Source organism: Puma concolor, chromosome D4 (genome assembly GCF_028749965.1).
Source record: "Puma concolor isolate L17-30 chromosome D4, mPumCon1.1.hap2, whole genome shotgun sequence".
Lineage (NCBI taxonomy): Eukaryota > Metazoa > Chordata > Mammalia > Carnivora > Felidae > Puma > Puma concolor.
The window spans coordinates 12,780,948-12,800,870 of record NC_141679.1 but is presented as its reverse complement, the minus strand read 5'-3'; the positions used below and the strand labels follow the sequence as shown (position 1 = coordinate 12,800,870).

The 19,923-nt window shown below is 43.4% G+C and overlaps 1 protein-coding gene and 1 pseudogene across 2 annotated transcripts in view; both read right to left on the bottom strand.

Annotated features, from left to right (window-relative positions):
- MAMDC2 (MAM domain containing 2) overlaps positions 1-19,923 on the bottom strand; it is a 162,861-nt gene that overhangs the window by 35,973 nt on the left and 106,965 nt on the right. For both annotated transcript variants that reach the window (XM_025931643.2, XM_086684980.1), the window contains one exon: positions 16,212-16,477. In XM_025931643.2, the coding sequence (XP_025787428.1) occupies positions 16,212-16,477 (266 nt within the window). The remainder of the gene's footprint in view (positions 1-16,211; positions 16,478-19,923) is intronic.
- Positions 16,495-19,848, bottom strand: LOC147574716 (dolichyl-diphosphooligosaccharide--protein glycosyltransferase subunit TMEM258 pseudogene; annotated as a pseudogene).

Sequence of the window (19,923 nt, the reverse complement as noted above, 5' to 3'; positions counted from 1 at the left end):
TTTAACTTTTCTTCTGATGAGGTTAAAATCCTTTGAAATCTTTTGTGCAGATAAATTTGGGTATGGTGACTACAGAGTTGGTAGAATAATTATTCATAAAATTACTATAATCCAGTCCGCAAAGTTCCAGAGCCCTTCATTAAGATGCTATTGACGCAACTGCAGGATGTTCTACATAACGCAATTGTATTCGTTCAACTGTTTGACAATAAGCTGCCATAGAATTCTAAAAATAAAAATTAAAAAAAAAAACATAAAGCAAAAGAAAACAAAAACTCTAGTATTAAGACACTTGGCTAAAGGGGTGGAATTTTCACGAATCCCTAAAGACAGGCTGAATGGAGCTTCCTCTAGAAGAACGGGTTTGGGACTAGCGTTTTTAGAATCCCAGCCGTGTTTTGGGAAATAGTTGCTAAATTGTAACAGCATGCTTCCTGCAGATACTATATTTGGTCTTCAGATCCCACAAAAGGCAGAATGACCATGTGTTTTTAAACAAGTCTTTAGCTGACCAACACTTCTTTTTCTTAAAAGACCCATCTGTTTTAATGCAACTTTTGGCTTCGACAAGCAACAAAGATTAAGCAGCTTCCAGCTTCTCCCTGCGCGAGTCCCTCTCCTCCTAGGAGGCTCCCATGCTGGGGTGGAGGGCACGCTGTTTTAGACCTGCGGATAAACTGTGGAATTTTCTCACTGCTATGTTGGTGGTAAATATTCAGACCTCTCAGCTCATTGATTTCAGAAATCTGCATTAGTTTTGGATCTTTTGGTCACTGTAAAGAGAAGAGACACTCCAGGAGAGACCTCAGAATCAGTCATGTGTTAGAATCAGGGAAGGCCCAGAGACCCTGTGATAAAAACTAAGGATCGCACGACAGCCAGTTACAGACCCAGACATGAAATATCTTACGCCAAATCTCCAACAGCATATTTCATCGTACCAACCAGCCTATTTTCTCCTTTTTTTTGCTTTAGGTATTTAAAAGTATGATTCTAGAATCATTATGTCGTATACCTAAAACGAATATAAAGTTATTATGTCTATTATACCTCAATTAAAAACAACAGGATTATGAAAGGCATGATCTTTAACCTCCTCAGTTAATAGCAGTGGACCAAACGTGTCTTGGACCTCTGTTTACAACCAGCTTCCTGTCATGTTGCCTTACGTCTGTTTATAAGGAGTTTTTGGTGAGCTGGCACCAGAACCTGAATCTTACAGGGATCATTGGCTACATTTAAAAACTGGTGAATGTAGGGGTGCATGGGTGGCTCAATCGGTTAAGCATCCAACTCTTGATTTCCACTGAGGTCATGATCTCATGGTCTGTGGGTTCAAGCCCCACATCGTATCAGGCTCTGCATGGACAGTGTGGAGCCTGCTTGGGATTCTCTCTCTCCCTCTCTCTCTGTTCCTCCCTTGTTTCCTCTCTCTCTCAAAAAAAAAAAAAATAATAATAATAATAAACTAAAAAAAACCCAAAAACCTAGCGAACGTGGAACCAGCCAGTAACCTCTCCTGTCTACTTTCACTGCAGTGACACTCTTCTTGCCCTTAGCTGATGACCCTATGTCTATTTAGTCCCATAGGGAAGAATGTTCTCAACTCCCCACAACCACACACCTCCCACCCAAAAATGAGTTTTAGTGCTTCAGAATCTAATTTACACCCTAATAAAAAGGACAGTGTCATTATATACACTTATCCCCTAAGTCACTCATTGTCACTGAAGGAAAATAAGTGTGAATGCCTTCCTGCTGTTTGCATGCTCTTGTCAGCAGGCAGGTTGGGCTGAAAAAAAGCAATTCTGGTTTATCTCTGGCCCACCTCCCTTAGAGAGGACCCTCAGCTAGGCACTTCCCTAAACCATGTAATGAAATGTAATGGCCAATTTTTTTTTTTTTAATTTTTTTTTCAACGTTTTTTATTTATTTTTGGGACAGAGAGAGACAGAGCATGAACGGGGGAGGGGCAGAGAGAGAGAGGGAGACACAGAATCGGAAACAGGCTCCAGGCTCTGAGCCATCAGCCCAGAGCCCGACGCGGGGCTCGAACTCACGGACCGCGAGATCGTGACCTGGCTGAAGTCGGACGCTTAACCGACTGCGCCACCCAGGCGCCCCTGTAATGGCCAATTTAATTGTCATGTTCAAGGATGGACATTACACTATGGAGCTATCGTAGCTCACTTGGATGGAGATGTAAAAATGCCAATTATACTGGAAGACAAGCAGAGTGCAATCAACAAACAGCAAACAAGGAAGAATCTAGGTCTTTGTCTTGACCTTCATAAACTTCTCCTGGGGTCAGGAGAGGACAGCAGATACCTTAGTGGTGCCCTACTAACACCTGAATAGGAATACTGACTTTGCTTCATTTGTGTCTGAGACAGAGAGATAGTTGTTGGCCTTATTTTCATGGGTTCCCAAGGGAAAGTGTAGATCCTTGACCTGGTGAAGGGCTGTGGCTTAAATCTTACTAAGCCCTGGGGCGCCTTGGTGGCTCAGTCAGTTAAGTGTCTGACTTTGGCTCAAGTCATGATCTCACGGTTTGTGACTTTGAGCCCCACGTCGGGCTCTGTGCTGACAGCTCAGAGCCTTGAGCCTGCTTTGGATTCTGTGTCTCCCTCTCTCTCTGCCTTTCCCCCACTTGTGCTCTGTCTGTCTGTCTATCTGTCTCTCAAAAATAAATAAAATGTAAAAAAAAAAAAAAAAAACTTACTAAGCCCTTTGTAGCCTGGCCACAACTTATTTGACCAACCCCTACTGATGGATAACTGGGCAGTTTCTAATTTCTCAACATGACAAACAATGTTGTGATCAATATCTAAATCTTTGTGCATAACCATGACTATTCCCTAATGATAACTCCCTAGAAGTAGAATTGTTATGTTAAAAGGTATTCATGGGTAGGGGCACCTGGTTGGCTCAGTCGGTTGAAAGTCTGACTTCAGCTCTGGTCACAACCTCGTGGTTCATGGGTTCGAGCCCCACATCGGGCTCTGTGCTGACAGCTCAGAGCCTGGAGCCTGCTTCAGATTCTGTGTCTCCCTCTCTCTCTGCCCATCCCCCACTCACACTTTATCTCTCTAAAAAATAAATAAGCATTAAAAAAAAATTTTTTTTAAAAGGTATTCATGTTTGGGGGCTTTCTTTTTGAGACATGTAATTGAATTGTCATCTAGAAATATTATAGCAACTTATCCTCATACTAGAGCTTATGAAAATCCTTATTTCCTTACATCCTTACCATTCATAGATCTAACTCATATATGCATATATGTATGTGTATTTGGTTTTAATTGAAAGACTTATTTGTTTATAAATTTTTAATGTTTATTTTTGAAAGAGAGAGAGAGAGAGACAGCGCATGAGCAGGGGAGTGGCGGAGAGAGAGAGGTAGAAACAGAATCTGAAGTAGGCTCCAGGCTCTGAGCTGTCAGCACAGAGCCCGATGCAGGGCTCAAACTCAAGAACTGTAAGATCATGACCCGAGCCAAAGTCGGATGCTTAACTGACAGAGCCACTCAGGTGTCCCCCAAAGGACTTATTTTTTAATTTATAAACCGAACAACACAAACAGTATACAGTATGAATATAACTATTAATATAAACATCATACTCCACAGTTTTATAGTTTTAAAATATTTTCATCTATTTGACAGACAAATGTGCTTTTATTATTTTTAAAATTTCTTTGATTACAAATGAGATTGGATATGTTTGTTTTCCAGTAGTATTCTTTCTTTCTTTAAGATTTTATTTTTAAGTAAACTCTATACTCAACGTGGGGCTCGAACCTATAACCCCAAGATCAAGAGTTGCATGTTCTACCAACTGAGCCAGCCAGGCGCCCCAGTAGCATTCCACTTTTTCTGATTTGCCTGTACATACCTGTTGCCCACTTTGCTACTGCTTAGCTCATCTCTGCTTATTGGTTTATTAGAGTAAATTCATATATCAAATGCGGTAAGAGTTTGCCATATATGTTGTAATTTTTTTTTTTCTGGCCTGACATTTGCCTTTCAGATATGTTAATAAGGCCATCCTTATTTGGGGAATGAAACTAAGGGAGAACTAAATATCTTGGCTTAAAGACTAAGATGAAATAGGCCACAAATGGAAGTGTGTCCTTGAACATTGTATAGTCACATCTCTAACCTGACATCAAACATAAAATAGAAGTCACCGTCATTAGCAGAGTGGTAGGGAATGCCATGGAGAAGCAGCTGGGGGACTGTCTGGAGAGACTTCTCCTAGAGGTGGGTGCTGAAAAGATGAGGCAGAAAATAGCCAGAGAAAGTCACACAAGAAAGGCAGGAAAAGCTGGGGGTATCTGTGCAAAAGAAAAGAAGGTATTCTTCCCTGGGTAGGGAGTCTTTATTAATGTGTGAATTGTCAATTTCCAATTAAGAGAATAGAGCTCATAGCTCCAGAGGCCAGAAAATATTTACCTGGTCTAAGAGCTCAGAAAACCAGAGGGTCCCCAGAGAATCTCAATGTGAACATCAAAAAATAATGTTGGCTCAGGACACCTGGGTGGCTCATTGGTTAGGCATCAAACTCTTGGTTTCGGCTCAGGTCGTGATCTCACAGTTCGTGAGATCCGGCCCTGCGTCCAGGTCTGCACTGACAGCATGGTGCCTGCTTGGGATTCTGTGTCTCCCTCTTTATCTGCCCCTCGCCCACTGGTTCTCCCTCTCTCCCTCCCCATCTCTCTCTCAAAATAAATAAACATATAAAAAAAAGTGTTGCCTCATAAAATCTTGGGAAAAGTTTCCCTAAAAATGTAGCCAAGGCTGTGAAATATTCACAAGATTCAGAGTTTGAAAGTGTGGAGGGAGATAGTGTTTTCAGGTTCATAAACAATCCCTGGAATAAATGTTTCCTTCAGAAACTTATCAATAAAACCCCAGGGGAAGATGCCTGTGATGTCTTTTTGGATTTATCCACAATGCCAGGAGGATAAATATGGTAATCCAGCAATATGCCACAAGATTAATTCCTGGGGAAAGTTCTAGAAGAATGCACGGACACAAAAAATACCCTCCTGCAAGCTGGTGTTAGCAACCAGAAGTTGTGCAAGCCAGTCTGTCCAGTCATTCCCCCATAAGTTGACATGAAATGCAGAAGCCTTCAACAAACACCTACAAGGAAAGAGAGGGAAAGCCAGAGTAGCTCAACCTTTTGTTGGTCATATTTCAAGTAATTTAGAATTCCTGGACTGACACTTGACACTGAGCTTAGCTTGAAAGACTCAAGAGGAGGCTCCTGTTCCATACTTAGCCCCCCTATTCAATTCCACATTAAAACTTGTTCCACTTGACAGTATAAATTTCCTTGCTCTGTGTACAGAACGACCCTAATCTGTTCTATAATGTGTTGATTATCTTGTCAGGAGTTAACGATCTTGCTATTTCTACTTTGCACTCAGTGGCCCTGCTTTAATTATGCCAAGATATTAACATTCTGGTGCAGCCATTTCTCAATGTTTCTGGACATCATGAAATGTGATAGGAAATCTATCTCCTCTCATGCATCTTGTCTACACATTCGTTTTCTGGTTCCTGAATCCCTTTATAGCAGGGTGTCTTGTTATTTAATGGCCACCAATTTATAAATCTCTCTAGTAAATCAGAAACTTACTAGACTTGCTTTTCTATCTGGATGAACTTCTAAGTAGTGACCTTAAAACTTTCAGAACCCTTTGGGGAGCCTGGGTGGCTCAGTCGGTTAAGCGTCCGACTTCGGCTCAGGTCATGATCTCACAGTCTGTGGGTTTGAGCCCCACGTCGGGCTCTGGGCTGACAGCTCCATGCTGGAGCCTGTTTCAGATTCTGTGTCTCCCTCTCTCTCTGCCCCTCCCCTGTTTATGCTCTGTCTCTGTCTCAAAAATAAAAAATAAACAGTAAAAAAACCAAAAGAACAAAAACAACAAAACCTTTCAGACCCCTAGATATATTTTTTAAAGCTTATTTATTTATTTTGAGAAAGAGAGAGAGTAGGGGAGGGGCAGAGAGAAGGAGAGAGACTGAGTATCCCAAGCAGGCTCTGTGCTGTTGATGCAGAGCCTGATGCGGGGTCTGAACCCACGAACCGTGAGATCATGACCTGAGCTGAAATCAAGAGTCAGATGCTTAACTGACTTAGCCCCCCAGGCACCCCAGAATCCTAGATATTCTACATCTAATGGCATTTTCATCATTAAAAGGCAAAGTTAAAAGAAAGACTTTAAGAGCAGGAATCCAAATCATGGACTTAAATTTCAATTTTTTTTTTTTTTTTTTTTTTTTTTTTTTTTTTTTTGCTAAAAGAAGATTATTGTAAGAGGAAATAAGGAGCTAGAGAGAGCTATCCACAAGAACTGTGCTACACAACATGAAAAGACAATTGCTGACGCTAAGATGGCTAAAGATATAGCATGTGGTAGAAGACACATAGTGGTCACCCTAAAACATGCCCTTATTACTTACAGAGTGATATGCTATTCTGATTTACATCATTAACTCCAGAGTCAAAACTTGAAGCCAAGTCTTCCTAGGCCACAAATCTCATTGTAACAAGTAAGACACAAGTTATGATTTCTTAAAGATTCAGAGAGGAAGGAGTACTTGAGATGGACTTTGAGAAAAGAGTGATCTCGGCAGTGATGATTCTTGCAGCATGATCAGTGGGAGACACTTGTTGATGAACCCTTTGTGGGAGGGAGGCGGGGGTCAGGAGGTGAGCATTTAAGGAACACGAAACTGCACCAGAGCATAGATAGTAATCGAAGATGCATTTTCCAAGAAGTCTGAAGACAAAACGTGGGATTGGGTGGCAATTTAAATGGGTAAAAGGTAAGGGGTGGCTGGGTGGCTCAGTCGGTTGAGCGTCCAACTTTGACTCAGGTCACGATCTTGTGGTTTGTGAGTTCAAGCCCCACGTCGGGCTCTGTGCTGATGGCTCAGAGCCTAGAGCCTGCTTCAGATTTTGTGTCTCACCCTCTCTGCCCTTCTCATGCTCATGCTCTGTCTCTCTCTGTCTCTCAATAATAAATAAACACTAGAAGAATTTTTTAATGGGTAAAAGGTAAAAGGAAGGTTTGTTGTTCGTCTTTGTGGCCGACATACATTGGCAGTGTATAAAGGACTCGTGGATATTGAAGATTTTTGAGAGAGGAATAATTTAGGAAATAAAGTCCCAGAGGAGGCAGGATGGATAGATGGACGGGCTGGTTTTGACTAAGAGCAGGGACAATACTTCCTCTGTCATATGCACCAGGTGACCAAGAGAAGCAGGTGAGGATTCAGAGAGAAACAGAATTGAAGGGGTTGGTGTTGAAAGCCTTCGTCCTTTTGGGACATGAATCTGTGAGGTCATGTTCTAAGACTGAGGTGGGAAGAATCCAGTTGGGAAGCTGCAAGTGAAGACGAATCCGAACATCTGGGGGCGAGGAAAGAGAAAGGAAGTCAAACGAGAGAGGGGAGGAATGGAAAGCTTTCCCAGAAGCATGGAGGGGACATTGGAGATGAGTCTTATTTTCTCCAGCTGTGCTGAGAACCCCAGCACGTAGGGGGAAGGGGGAACATATAGGGGGAAGATTATATAGGGGGCAGAAGATGAAAGTAGATGCCGAGCATTCCCAGAAATTGAGAGGACAGAGGTGGGAGAAGCCAGGACTGGGGGCGGAAGTGAGCATCACTGACCAGGAACACAGAATGGAAACCGGAGAAGCTGCACCAGGGGGCAGGGAAGGCATCTAGAAAATCGAGACGCCTGGTTAAAACCTCCTATCAGTCATTGGGAATAGGGAAATGATCCGATGTAAGGGTGGGAAGTTGTTTCCAAGGGGAGAGTTACAGCTTTTGGTTTTAACAAATATCATCACAAAAAGCCCCAAGGCAGACGTTGCGTATATGTGCCTCCGTGTGGCCTTATATCTGCTCCAGGAGCGTACTCTTGCCTGTAAGTGCTCCAATTCCTAATCCTCACAGGACAACTTGTTCAGGTGCCCGCCTACTAGTGATTATGGTTTCTGTGATCCAAAGGCAGAAGCACTTCATCTTTCTTCTTCCTTGGGCTTCTGTGTTCTTCCTTGCTGTCAACCCGCATTCACTGACAGCTCAGTTCCCCTTTCCAACTATTTGTTGAGTGCTCACGGTCTTACAGAAATTGTGTTCACATTAGAAATTTAAAAATAAATAAGATAAGGCTCTCTGTTCTCCAGAAGCTTACGGTCTGATTAATGCAGATAGGCAGGTAAGTGGACAACTTCAATATAATGTGTTAAATACCACGATAGTCATCTGATGCTAATAGGGGCTGCATGAGACAAGGGTTCTATGTTAAAACACCACCTTACACGAGGTTCAGCAGGATTCTACAGTGTAGAACTTACCGGAGTTTCTAACATGTTACCGTGTGTTGTGAATCTTCCATGTGTGTATGGAAGAGATCTAGTGTGCAAAAGTTCCCCCAAACTCATCTGACCACAGAAAAATTTTTTCAATGGAATGCAAAAGATTTGTACTCCAGGGGACATATCTTAAGAGGTGCTGATATAAGGTTCTTGCACTAGTAAAAAAAAGAAAGATTTATATTTTCTCAGACTGGCCAGCTGAGGGTTTTCTCCAAATCCATAAATGACTTTTAAAGTTTATTTGCTTTTTAATCCTATAACAGAGCAAAGATGTGGACTTAGAAGGCTTTACCATTAATGAGCTGATCATTAAGCCAGGCCTGGATGGAACAGAAGGTCTGGTCCTTCTCTCATTAACGGACCATTTAACGTTCTTTCCCAAAAGAAATATTTAATGAACACAATATTGAGTTGCTCCCCGAGCTTCTAATTAACAGACCACTTGAAGATCTTTGTTAAAGAGAAAAGTTGCTTCAGGCCAGGAGATACTGCAGGACCTAGTATACATTCTACAGCGGCCGAGCATAATTTTAAACTAAGGATTTAAATACATAAAGGCTAATGTTTGCGCTCTGTCTTTATGGGACTCCTGACAACGACTTTCTGGTCTCTCCTGACATTTGGTTTTTAGGAAAAGCATTTTGGAGTGAATTGCTCCCTCTCCTCATTATCGTCCCTAGTGGACAAAAGTCTCAAGATAACTCTTGATTACCTGCCCTCCATTTACTAATGTGCTGGGGAAAAACAGATCAAGAAAACCATTTCACGATTCATGCCCTTTCAAAATGTTTCTAAAATGCTAAGAAACTTATTGCAGGCACTCGTGATTGTAAAAGCAGCCATTTCATTAAGAAAGCCTACTACTATTAAAATACTTAACTCTGACCCGATTTTTAAAGAATATTTTGCAGCCAAAATCAAAGTGCAAAATTATCCACATACTAAAGAGATGTCGCCCATGAAATCTTATGAAATTCAGGACCTAGAAAAAATATTCTTTAAAAAAAAATTTTTTTTAATCTTTATTTATTTTTGAGAAAGAGACAGAGTGTGAGCAGGGGAGGAGCAGAGAGGGAGACACAGAATCTGAAGCAGGCTCCAGGCCCTGAGATGTCAGCACAGAGCCGGATGCAGAGCTCAAACTCATGAACCCTGAAATCATGACCTGAGCCGAAGTCGGATGCCCAACCGACTGAGCCACCCACGTGCCCCTAGAAAAAAATATTCTTTAGTCTCATTCTCTTGCTCTCCCTCTGTCTGGATTCAGTTAATTTAATAAATGCCAACTATATGCCAGGTGCTATGCTAAGGGCTTTACTTGAGGCATTTCATTTGTTCTCCACCATAATCCCTTGAGATAGATACTAATAATACACCCATTTTACATATGGAGAAAAGTGAGGCTCAGCAAGATCACATGACAAGCCCAAATTATGAAGGTGTAAATGGTAGAGAACCCACTCACGAGAACTCTTAAGCATTGCACTGTATCTCCCTCTACCCTACACCTCTCTCCTTTGTCTCCAGTGATCCACCATGAGCTCTCATCCCTTGTAGGAGCCAAAGTTATTTCTATAATCGAACCACTGAGCATTAATAATAAAACTCTAGAAATTTTTAGAAATCTTGAGTTAGAGCTGAGCTCTCTTTCTTACCCGATCCTAGACATTCAGCCAGGAAAGGGCTGGGGGGCATAAAGGCCTGGTGTAAAAATCATGGATTCTGAATTCAGAAAGACCTGGATTTACCTCTCAGCTCTGCCAGCCCTGTGTGCTACTGAACAACGTCCTTAGTTTTCTGCCTGAGTTTTCTTCATCTGTTAAGTGGGGCTACATTCCTTTCTTCCTAGGGCGCCATAGCATCAATGCACATCTCGTGCTTCGCATGGTGCCCGGCGCAAGGAAAGTGTTCTACGAAAGTTCCTGTTCCTGCGGGCAGCCGTGACAACATTGCTCAGAACCTGTCCATACAGCTACTTTGCTAGAATGGCCTCAGGGAAATTGTTGCCATAGCTACCATTCCTTCAACAGAGCTCTACGTTACAGTTTCCCTCACACATTAGGCTATCTACAGAAAGAGCAGAGGGTTATTAACCAAACAAGCTCACTGTCCTTAAAATAGGCTGGGTAAGAACTACTAGGGGAAAGAAAGGTATGGAAGCATCCAGAGCGGAAAGCATCTGGGAAGGTGCAGATGAGGTAACGTATAGGTATTAGCAGTAAGAAAAGAAACATGCAGGGAGAGGCTAAAAGTGTTGACTTCTCTGAGCCCACGCTGCCTCTCATTCAGCTCAGCTCTGGGCTCCCACGACTCATTCATGAAAGCAGGTTATACTATCAGTGCAAATGTAAGGGGTTATTGTTGTTATTATTTTGAATATGCAGCATAGATACTCAAACATACCTACCAAACATTTCCACCCAGGAGAATTGGGACCAGGATGAAGCCAGGTGTAGTCAAAACGCAAATATAAGGCTTCAAGCTCGGGAACAAGTAGGAAATCACAGCCATTCACTCTCTTTGAGTTGGGCCCGACTTCTCACACTTGACCTCACACTCCATGAGGACATGAAGCAGAGGCAGAGAAGGTTCTTGCCAACAATGGTACAATAAGCCCTGAGCTTAGGCATTCACTTCTAGCAGAACGTGACCTTGGGTGGGGTGCACTCTGCACTCTAGGACGGCAAGGACACCGAAAGCAAACACCTCACTTCCCTTGCAGGAGTGTGGTAAGAACGAAATAAAGTAACAGGAGGTACCTATGCCCCAAGGCACATTGGGGAGCCTCACTTTCTACAGCTGCCCGAGAACAAGCCTTCCCCGACACTGGATAGAAACGCCGAGCCATCTACCTGTGCCAAAGCGCAGGCTTCAGAGCTAGACACACACGCATGAAACCCTGCTCTGCCACTTACCGGCCTTGGAGAGTCCACTCATTCATTCTTTTATTTTTCATTTTTCATTGTTATTTTCATTATTTACCCATGTAGCCACTGACCACATAGATAGCGAACTAAATCCATTGAACAAAATGCTCCCGATGACCTACTTTGCATCTGGCACAGTGTTAGAGGGTGCAGATACAGAAATGAACGAGACTGAGAAAGTCCCTGCCCTCGGGAAGGTTATGTTTTTATGGGGAGATGGACGATGGGCATTTTAAAAGCTTCCCAGAGGGTCAACAAGCACTGTTCAAAAGTCAGAACCCGGAAGTCATCCCACAGACAATTAGCGAACAATTGTGATCCAAATAGCTGATAGGTTTTGGGTTCTACCTGACAAAAGTAAGGAAGAAACAGACTGAAAAAAGTAAGAGGATGTCGGGGACGCTGGTGGCTCTGTTGCTTAAGCATCCGACTCTTGATTTCCGCTCAGGTCATGATCTCACGGTTTGTGAGTTTGAGCTCCCCATTGGGCTCTCAGCTCTCAGCATAAAGCCTACTTCAGATCCTCTGTCTTCCTCTCTCTCTGCCTCTCCCCAACTCACTCACACTCTCTCTCAAAAATAAATAAACATTTAAAAAATTTAAAAAAGTGTCACCTGAGTGGCTCAGTTGGTTAAGCGTCCGGCTTCGGTTTCGGTCACGATCTCGTGGTTTGTGAGTTTGGGCCCCATGTCTGGCTCTGTGCTGACAGCTCAGAGCCTGGAGCCTTCTTTGGATTCTGTATCTCCCTCTCTCTCTGTCTCTCTCTGTCCCTGCTCACACTCTGTCTCTCTCTGTTTCTTAAAAATGAATAAACATTAAAAAAAATTGTTTTAATTAAAAAAAAAAGAGTCAGAGACTGCCATTCATCCATGAAAAAGAACGAAACCTTGCCATAGGTAACAACACAGACCTTGAGGGCATTATGCTCAGAGAAATAAGAGACAAGCAAATGTTATGTGATCTCACCTATATGTGGAATCTAAATAAGAAAAGAAATCCAAGCTTATAGATATGGAGAACAAATCAGTGGTTGCCAGAGGTCAGGGATAGAGGGTGGGTGAAATAATGAAGGGGGTCAAGAGGTACAAACTTCCAGTTGTAAGAGAAACAAATCACGGGGATGTATTGTGCAGCATGGTGACTACAGTCAACAATACTGTGTTGCATATTTAAAAGTTGCTGAGTGAGTAGATCTTAAAAGCTCTCATCACAAGAACAAATCTGTACCTGTGTGGTTGCCACAGGTTAGACTCATTGTGGTGATCATTTCACAATATAAGCCAATATTGAATCATTAGACTGTATACCTGAAACTAATATAAAGCCACATGTCAATTACATCTCTATTTTAAAAAGTCCTAAGATCGCAAAGCCCACAAAGGGTAGCATGACGATCTGAAACCAGAGAGACTCCCGTGTCTGTGCTCCTCATCGCTGTGTTACACTGTCTCCAAGAGGATGAACAAGAGGCTTAAGATGCCGATTCTGGGGAGTGGGGCCAGAGAAGCGTTCTCTGTGGAAGTGAGGTTTCAAGCCATGAGCGACTTAAGAAGAGTCTAGGCAGAGGAGACCAGGTGTGCAGCCACCCAGGGCGGGAGGCAGTGCTGTGTTCCAGCTGAGCATCTGACTTCGGCGCAGGTCATGATCTCGAGGTTCTCGAGTTTGAACCCTGCGCCGGGCTCTGCTGGCAGTGTGGGGCCTGCTTCAGACCCTCTGTCTCCCTGTCTCTCTACCCCTCCGTCACTCGTTCTCTCTGTCTCTGTCTCTCTCAAAGATAAACATTTAAAAAAATAGAACTAAAAACCGTAAGAGAGAGAAAAGGACTAAAGTCCTTATCTTTCATAGCAGGGAATGCTATTCAAGTTCGTGAATCGAGAAACAGAGGTGGAAATACAATATTTAAAACTAAAGAGGAAAATGTCCCCGAATCAGGAAGAAAACCACCAGAAAAAGATGCTGAATTGGAGTTTGAATTCAGGGGGAGGGAGGAGTGAGGGCAACTGACTTTTCATGTGATCCCTTCTCTGAAACAGTCTGTATCTTACTTCCACCTGTGGATGTTACATAAGTCAACTGTAGTTTCCCGCCTTACTTAATGCATGCCCCTGTGGTGGCCGTCAGATGGCTCTCTCTCACTCTCTGAGGAGCTGCGACCTGCTAAAAACTTGCGGCCACCTTCAGACATGTGTCCAGAGTTTTCTAGTGTTGAGTTGTATCATCTCCTCATGGGTTTTGAGGCCAGATCCATGACTCGTCTTCTACGACGGTAAGAACTTCCCTGCCTCCACCGGATCCACATTCAGTTTTCCTTCTGTGGTCAGGAAGGGACAGGGAGGCTGCTGGGAGGGGCTGGAAGTCAGCCAAAGAGGAAAAGGGTGAATTGCCCAGCGCATTCTTATTGGCTGGGGGGCCTGCTCCTGTTCCATGGGTGTCAGGGACCAGCAGGGACTCACCCTGAAGGAGCAGGCAGGTTCCTAAACACCCCGTGTGTGTGTGTGTGTAGGTAGAGGATATGGGGCGACAGGGTGAAGTGTGGTGGGTGGGGGCATGAGTAGGAATTAGCATCCAGATGGCCTGAACCTAGCCCCCCCCCCCGCCCCCACCGGCTCAGCTGGGCCTCTCCTGTCATTATCTTTTCTATGTCCAATCGGTAAAATGACTATTTTCCTCTCTTGCATGAGACAGTGAGATTGTACTGTTATTAGTTGCTTACATATCTGTATCTTAATCTTTTATCATTTGTCACCACCTCCTCAAAGGCAGGATGGAAGCCTCGTTCATCTTTATATCCCCTGCACTGAGCACATACCTAATAAATGTTGGTTGAATAAAGGAACAAATAAATGAAGAAATGAATGAAAGCCGAATTAATGAATAAAACGCTTATTATATCCCCCCTTTTAAAAAAAACATTAGCAAAACAGAGTATGGAGTATAACAAAAATTTCATTACTTTCTGGCGCATCCTTGATTATGTGAATCTGGTACATGTCTGCTCATGTGTGTATGTTACCCTAACTACTTGCCAGAGTTACATAATTGATCATGGGAAACAGTTTAAGCCTTTGGGATCCCTAAGAGGCAGACAGGCTTGGATACCTCCTGGAGAAACAGATCAAAGAGCAAAGTCAATGACATTGGAAATGTCAGATGACATGTATGGAAAGACAGGCTCCCTCAGGAGATGTTAGGAATTGGCTAGCCAGTCAGCTTAGAGTATGAGTCTAGACTAGGACGGAGTAGGAATGTGGCACCAGAATCATCAACTAGCTTTCCCTGGGTAATAACCCAGGAGGTGAACCAAATATCTGTTTTGTCAGGGGAACAAAGTGTGATGGAGTTAAGAAGGGGATACCTATAATGACACTACCTATTTAATCAGCATAAAAATAAGAGAAGCTGCAGTCAGGAGGCTGTGGTAAACCTTTATGCTTACATTCTTCTAGAGGTATCGTAAATTGGCTCAACCCCTTCTAGAAGTAAGTCATGGAGGCGGCCCTGTCATTATAAGCACAATTTCGTCTTGCCTAGCAATGGAAAAGAACTTTGTAAAGATTTTCAAAGATCTTGGATTAATCATTGAGAAAATTTAATCATGCCCTGGTGGGTATTCCAATGGACTAAAAGTAACCAGGAATCATTATGATGGGGATGGCATACCAAATTTCTGTAGCAGAAAGTTATGGATGGATCAAGTCATGATTCCGTCTGGATGGTTACAACTAAGACAATCTTGAGCCATTAATGTTTGTGAAGAAGGTTTCACTGTTCTTCCAGGTTTGGATCTTTCCTGAGGGAAGCTGGACTTTGGATTAATTCCTAGTTAGTAAATGTGATCAACTGATTGATCCGTTCACTGAACAATTTTTTCTGAGCTCCCCTTGTGTGAGTCATTTGTTTGAAGGAAGGGACCTTTCTGACCCATCTTTAGCCCATCTTTCTCAGAGTGTGGATTTGTGAGATATTTTCTGGTTGAATGAGGGGCTGAAAAAAAACCGGATTTGCCCATACTGCTTTCATGTCTGGGTTGTAGCTGACAGAATTTATTGCTTCTGTAAAGCTTCCTTAAGTTTAGGAGTTGTTCAGCTTGTGAGACTATAGTTTTCTTTTATATTCCTCTTGCAGTAAAGCTCTCTTTGTATTCTCATCACTATCAAAATCAGCCGCTGATGGTACCCTTACAAGTGAATCCTCTCTGTCTGGGTTGGCTCTCATTTTTTTACTGAGCTTCCCTACTCTGTGTTAAGATAAAGCTTTAGAGGGGCACCTGGGTGCCTCAGTCGATGGAAAGTCCGACTTCGGCTCAGGTCATGATCTCATGGTTTGTGAGTTTGAGCCCTGCGTTTGGCTCTGTGCTGATGGCTCAGAGTCTGAAGCCTGCTTCAGATTCTGTGTCTCCCTCTCTCTCTGCCCCTCCCCAACTCACACTCTGTCTCTCAAAAAATGAATAAACATTAACAAAAAGTTAAAAAAAAATAAAGCAATTAGTATTCCCACAGGCACACATGTGTATTGTGTGTGTGTGTGTGTGTGTGTGTGTGTGTGTGTGTGTGTGTAAAAGAGAGAGAGAGAGAATTCTGGTTTCAAATTAAAGTTTAGCTGTTGAACCTGGACTGTTTATATATTCCCCGTCTTCGGTCTAGTCTCAGAGAATCTAAGAAATAAACAAGTGAATCCTCTAGGTGGCCATGATTCTGAGACAGAAAACTGAAAAGAACTTGTATGTAATATCATTCGTGCATGGCTCGGATACAGTGTAGTGGTGGGGCTTTCACTTTGAACAGAAGAAAAATAACACGTCGGCCAGGTGAAAATAAACAGAAATTCACTAACCCAGCCCAGACACGGAAGGGGAGCAAAGGGTTTTGCTGGCTATACTGTACCTTGGTTGGCATAGGCTTCTTGAAGGTGATTTCAGCTTGCATCCAGACACCCCTTGGAGACTCCAGCACAGACCAAATTTTCTCTTGAACTACATGGTTCTCTTCAAAGATGTAAACTGCTAGGGTGTCACTCATTTTTAAAAACCCATAGATGGCATAATAAAAACGTAGACAATACTGCAAATTTCCCGGCAGGGACGGACCGTAGAGCCTTCCAATGTAGCCAGGCTGAGATGTAAACTTTGTGTTGGCCAGCAAGTAATACCCTGTGAACCGGACAGAACATTCAGGAAATCAGCAATGAAAAACTTACATAATCTAGCCCAGATTATCAAATGGAAAAATCTGGCTGAAAGTAGTGGAATTTGCCAACAGAGACTATTTCCATAAGCTTAAAAAATTTTTTTTTCAATGTTTATTTTTTTTTGAGAGAGAGAAACAGAGAGTGTGAGTGGGCGAGGGGCAGAGAGAGAGGGAGACACAGAATCTGAAGCAGACTCCAGGCTCCGGACTCCAGTACCCGTCAGCACAGAGCCTGATGCAGGGCTCGAACCCATAAGCCGTGAGATCATGACTGGAGCCAAAATCGGCTGCTTAACCAACTGAGCCACCCAGGCACCCCTCCATAGGCTTTAAATGATAGAACATGTTTTGTTAAATCTGTGGCTTAAAAGTGACAGAATATATCCATGTGACTCTATTACAAATAACACTTCTCCAGTTCTAAGTAAACTTCATAAACCAGTGTAGATGTCCACCTGGATATGCTCAGGTTCCAGGCATTGGTGAGGATTTGTGCTTTTCATGAAGCAAAAGGGATGTAATCATCTTGGGGCTCCAGCTTCCTGGGGCAGCCAGGTGATACAGAGGGCACACTTAGCACCAGGTCCTAGTGAATGTAAGGCTCAGAGCAGATTTTTCCTTCTTATCTCTGCAGCGACCAGTGGAGATAGAGAGATTACAGGCTGGCCTGGCAGTCCTTGGAATTTGGATGCTTTCACATGAGTAGTGTTATGGATTGAATTCTGTTGTCTCCCAAATCTATGTTGTTGCAGCCTGCCATTCAACCAGAAAATATCTCTCAAGTACCTAATCTGTGCAATAAAAGGGTCCAAAGAAGAATAATTCTTTCTTCTAAATAACAAAAAGAAACATAAGGTCAAGAACCTCCCCTCTCACCTAGCTCCAGACCCCCAGGGTAAACTTAAAACAGATCCATGCATTCTAGAAAACCTGGGTAGAAATGAAAAAAAAAATACCCTACTTTTCTTTCTTTCCTTCTTTTGTTCCTCCCCCATCAATTTTCCCCCCCTTTTTTGATAGTCACACATCTGCCTTTATTGGGAGCAGCAGGTGGGACACCCCCAGCAAAAGTAAAAAAAAAATTAATTTACAAAACCAGGGATTCAGTAAAGCCTCCTGGTTGGAACCCCTGGGAACACATACGCAGACACCAACCCAGGGCAGCAGGAAGAGGACTCCAAAGCCCATGAAGGCCAAGCCACCACGGAGATGAAGAGCTCTTTGTAGGTATCTTGAGTGTATGTGGAGGAGTAACCTCATACTAAAGAACCAGGCCATGAAGAACATGCCAATGGCCAATGGCACGTCAGATGCGGGAAGACAGGCGGGTTCACTGGGCTGGTGTATCTGCTCATGGCCTCGCGCTCCATTTTGCCAGGCACAGGGTAAGCCACAGCTCTGCCACTGGAATAACGTGTCAGCTCTTTTGATCACCTCAGTGTTCATTTAGTTTAGTTTCACCCAATTATTTAATTCATGTGGCAAAAGGTTCTTGGGTTATTTCCTGTGCGTGGTGGTATGGACTGAGTCGTGTCCCCCTAAAATCCATTGACTGAAACCTAATCCCCAATGCAACTTTATTTGAAGATTGGGCCCTTAAGGAGGTAATTAAATGAGGTTATGAGGGTGAAGTCTTAATCATATAGAAATGGTGTCCTCCTGAGAGGAAGAGACACCAGAGACCTCTCTCTCTCTTTTTTTTAATGTTTATTTCTTTTTGAGAAACAGAGAGAGACAAAGTGCAAATGGGGGAGGGGCAGAGAGAGAGGGAGACACAGAATTGGAAGCAGGCTCCAGGCTCCGAGCTGTCAGCACAGATGTGGGGCTCGAACCCCCAGACTGCGAGATCACGACCTGAGCTGAAGTTGGAGGCTTAACCGACTGAGCCACGCAGGTGCCCGGAGACCTCTCTTTCTCTCTTCACGTATATATGTGGAGCAAAGGCCATGAGAGGACACAGTGAGAAGGCGCCATCTATCTACAAGGCAGGAAGTAAGGTCTCGCCAGAAACCAACCCTGACAACATCTGTGTCTAGGACCTTCCACCTCCAGAACTGTGAGGAAACACGGTTCTGCTGTTCAGGTCACACAGTCTGTGGTACTTCACTGGGCCACCGGGGCAGATTAGTAGGGGTGGCCATGCACAGCCACAGCAACATTCTTGAAACATGAATTTAATTCTACTCTTCTCTTCCCTAAAATCTTTGGTTTCTCATTTACTTTATAAAAAAAAAAAAAATCCCCAAATGCTTACTCTGGCCTGCCATGCCATGGTCTACTTCCTAACTTCATTTTCTTCCACTCTCCTGCCCTCAGTGCAGCTGTACTAACCTTCCAACTACTCGGGGTGTCCTGTTCTTCCCATGCTCAGGACTTCACAGATGCTGTTCCCTCTGCCTGGATTCCTCCCCCTCTCCTGGCTAATACCCTCTCTCCTCAGAAAAGCCTTCCCAGGATCTCCTACCAAAATTAGGCTCTCTCCCTTAATCTCTCTCAGAGCCCACTTTTCATTTCTTCCATAGCACGTACCTTATATGTTTATTTGTGTATATATCTGTCTAACATTTCTCTTGCCCGTTGAAATGACTGTTAGAAAAGAATACACGATGACAAGTATAAAATTGTGAGGTCCCCGTTTCAAAGCCCTTCCCGGGCCCTGTGCAAGTAAGGTGCTCTGAAATGTTTTCTTTTTTTTAATTTTTTTTTTTTAACGTTTATTTATTTTTGAGACAGAGAGAGACAGAGCATGAATGGGGGAGGGGCAGAGAGAGGGAGACACAGAATCTGAAACAGGCTCCAGGCTCTGAGCTGGCAGCACAGAGCCCGACGCGGGGCTCGAACTCACGGACTGTGAGATCATGACCTGAGCTGAAGTCGGATACTTAACCGACTGAGCCACCCAGGCGCCCCTGAAATGTTAAGTTTCATCAGTGTATTAACATACCCCAGTGCCTACTGTATAAACAGGCATTGAATAAATGAATTAGACACCAACCCTTGAAAATAAGCTCTTTGCACCCATCTCTACGGGAGTGGGCTTCACAGGGGATGCCATCAAAGTGATTAGATAGGTTCCTTACACAGGGGAGCTCAAACTGGTTTCCAATAGTTCCTTGTAGACCGAGCCATCAAGTGCCCCGCCCCTGACATTTTCCCAACAGCTTTTTTAGCTTCTCTTGCCCTACAATATCTGTTTGTTGAGTAAATTACACATAACAGGAAATTCACCATTTTAACCATTTTAAAACCTACAGTTCAGCGGCATTTAGTACATTCACGAATGCTGGGCAACCACCACCACTGCTTAATTCCAGTACATTTTCATCACCCAGAAGGAAACTCTATACCCATTAAACAGGAACTTCCCATCCCCCGTCCCCAGCCCCTGGACACCACTAATCTGCTTTCT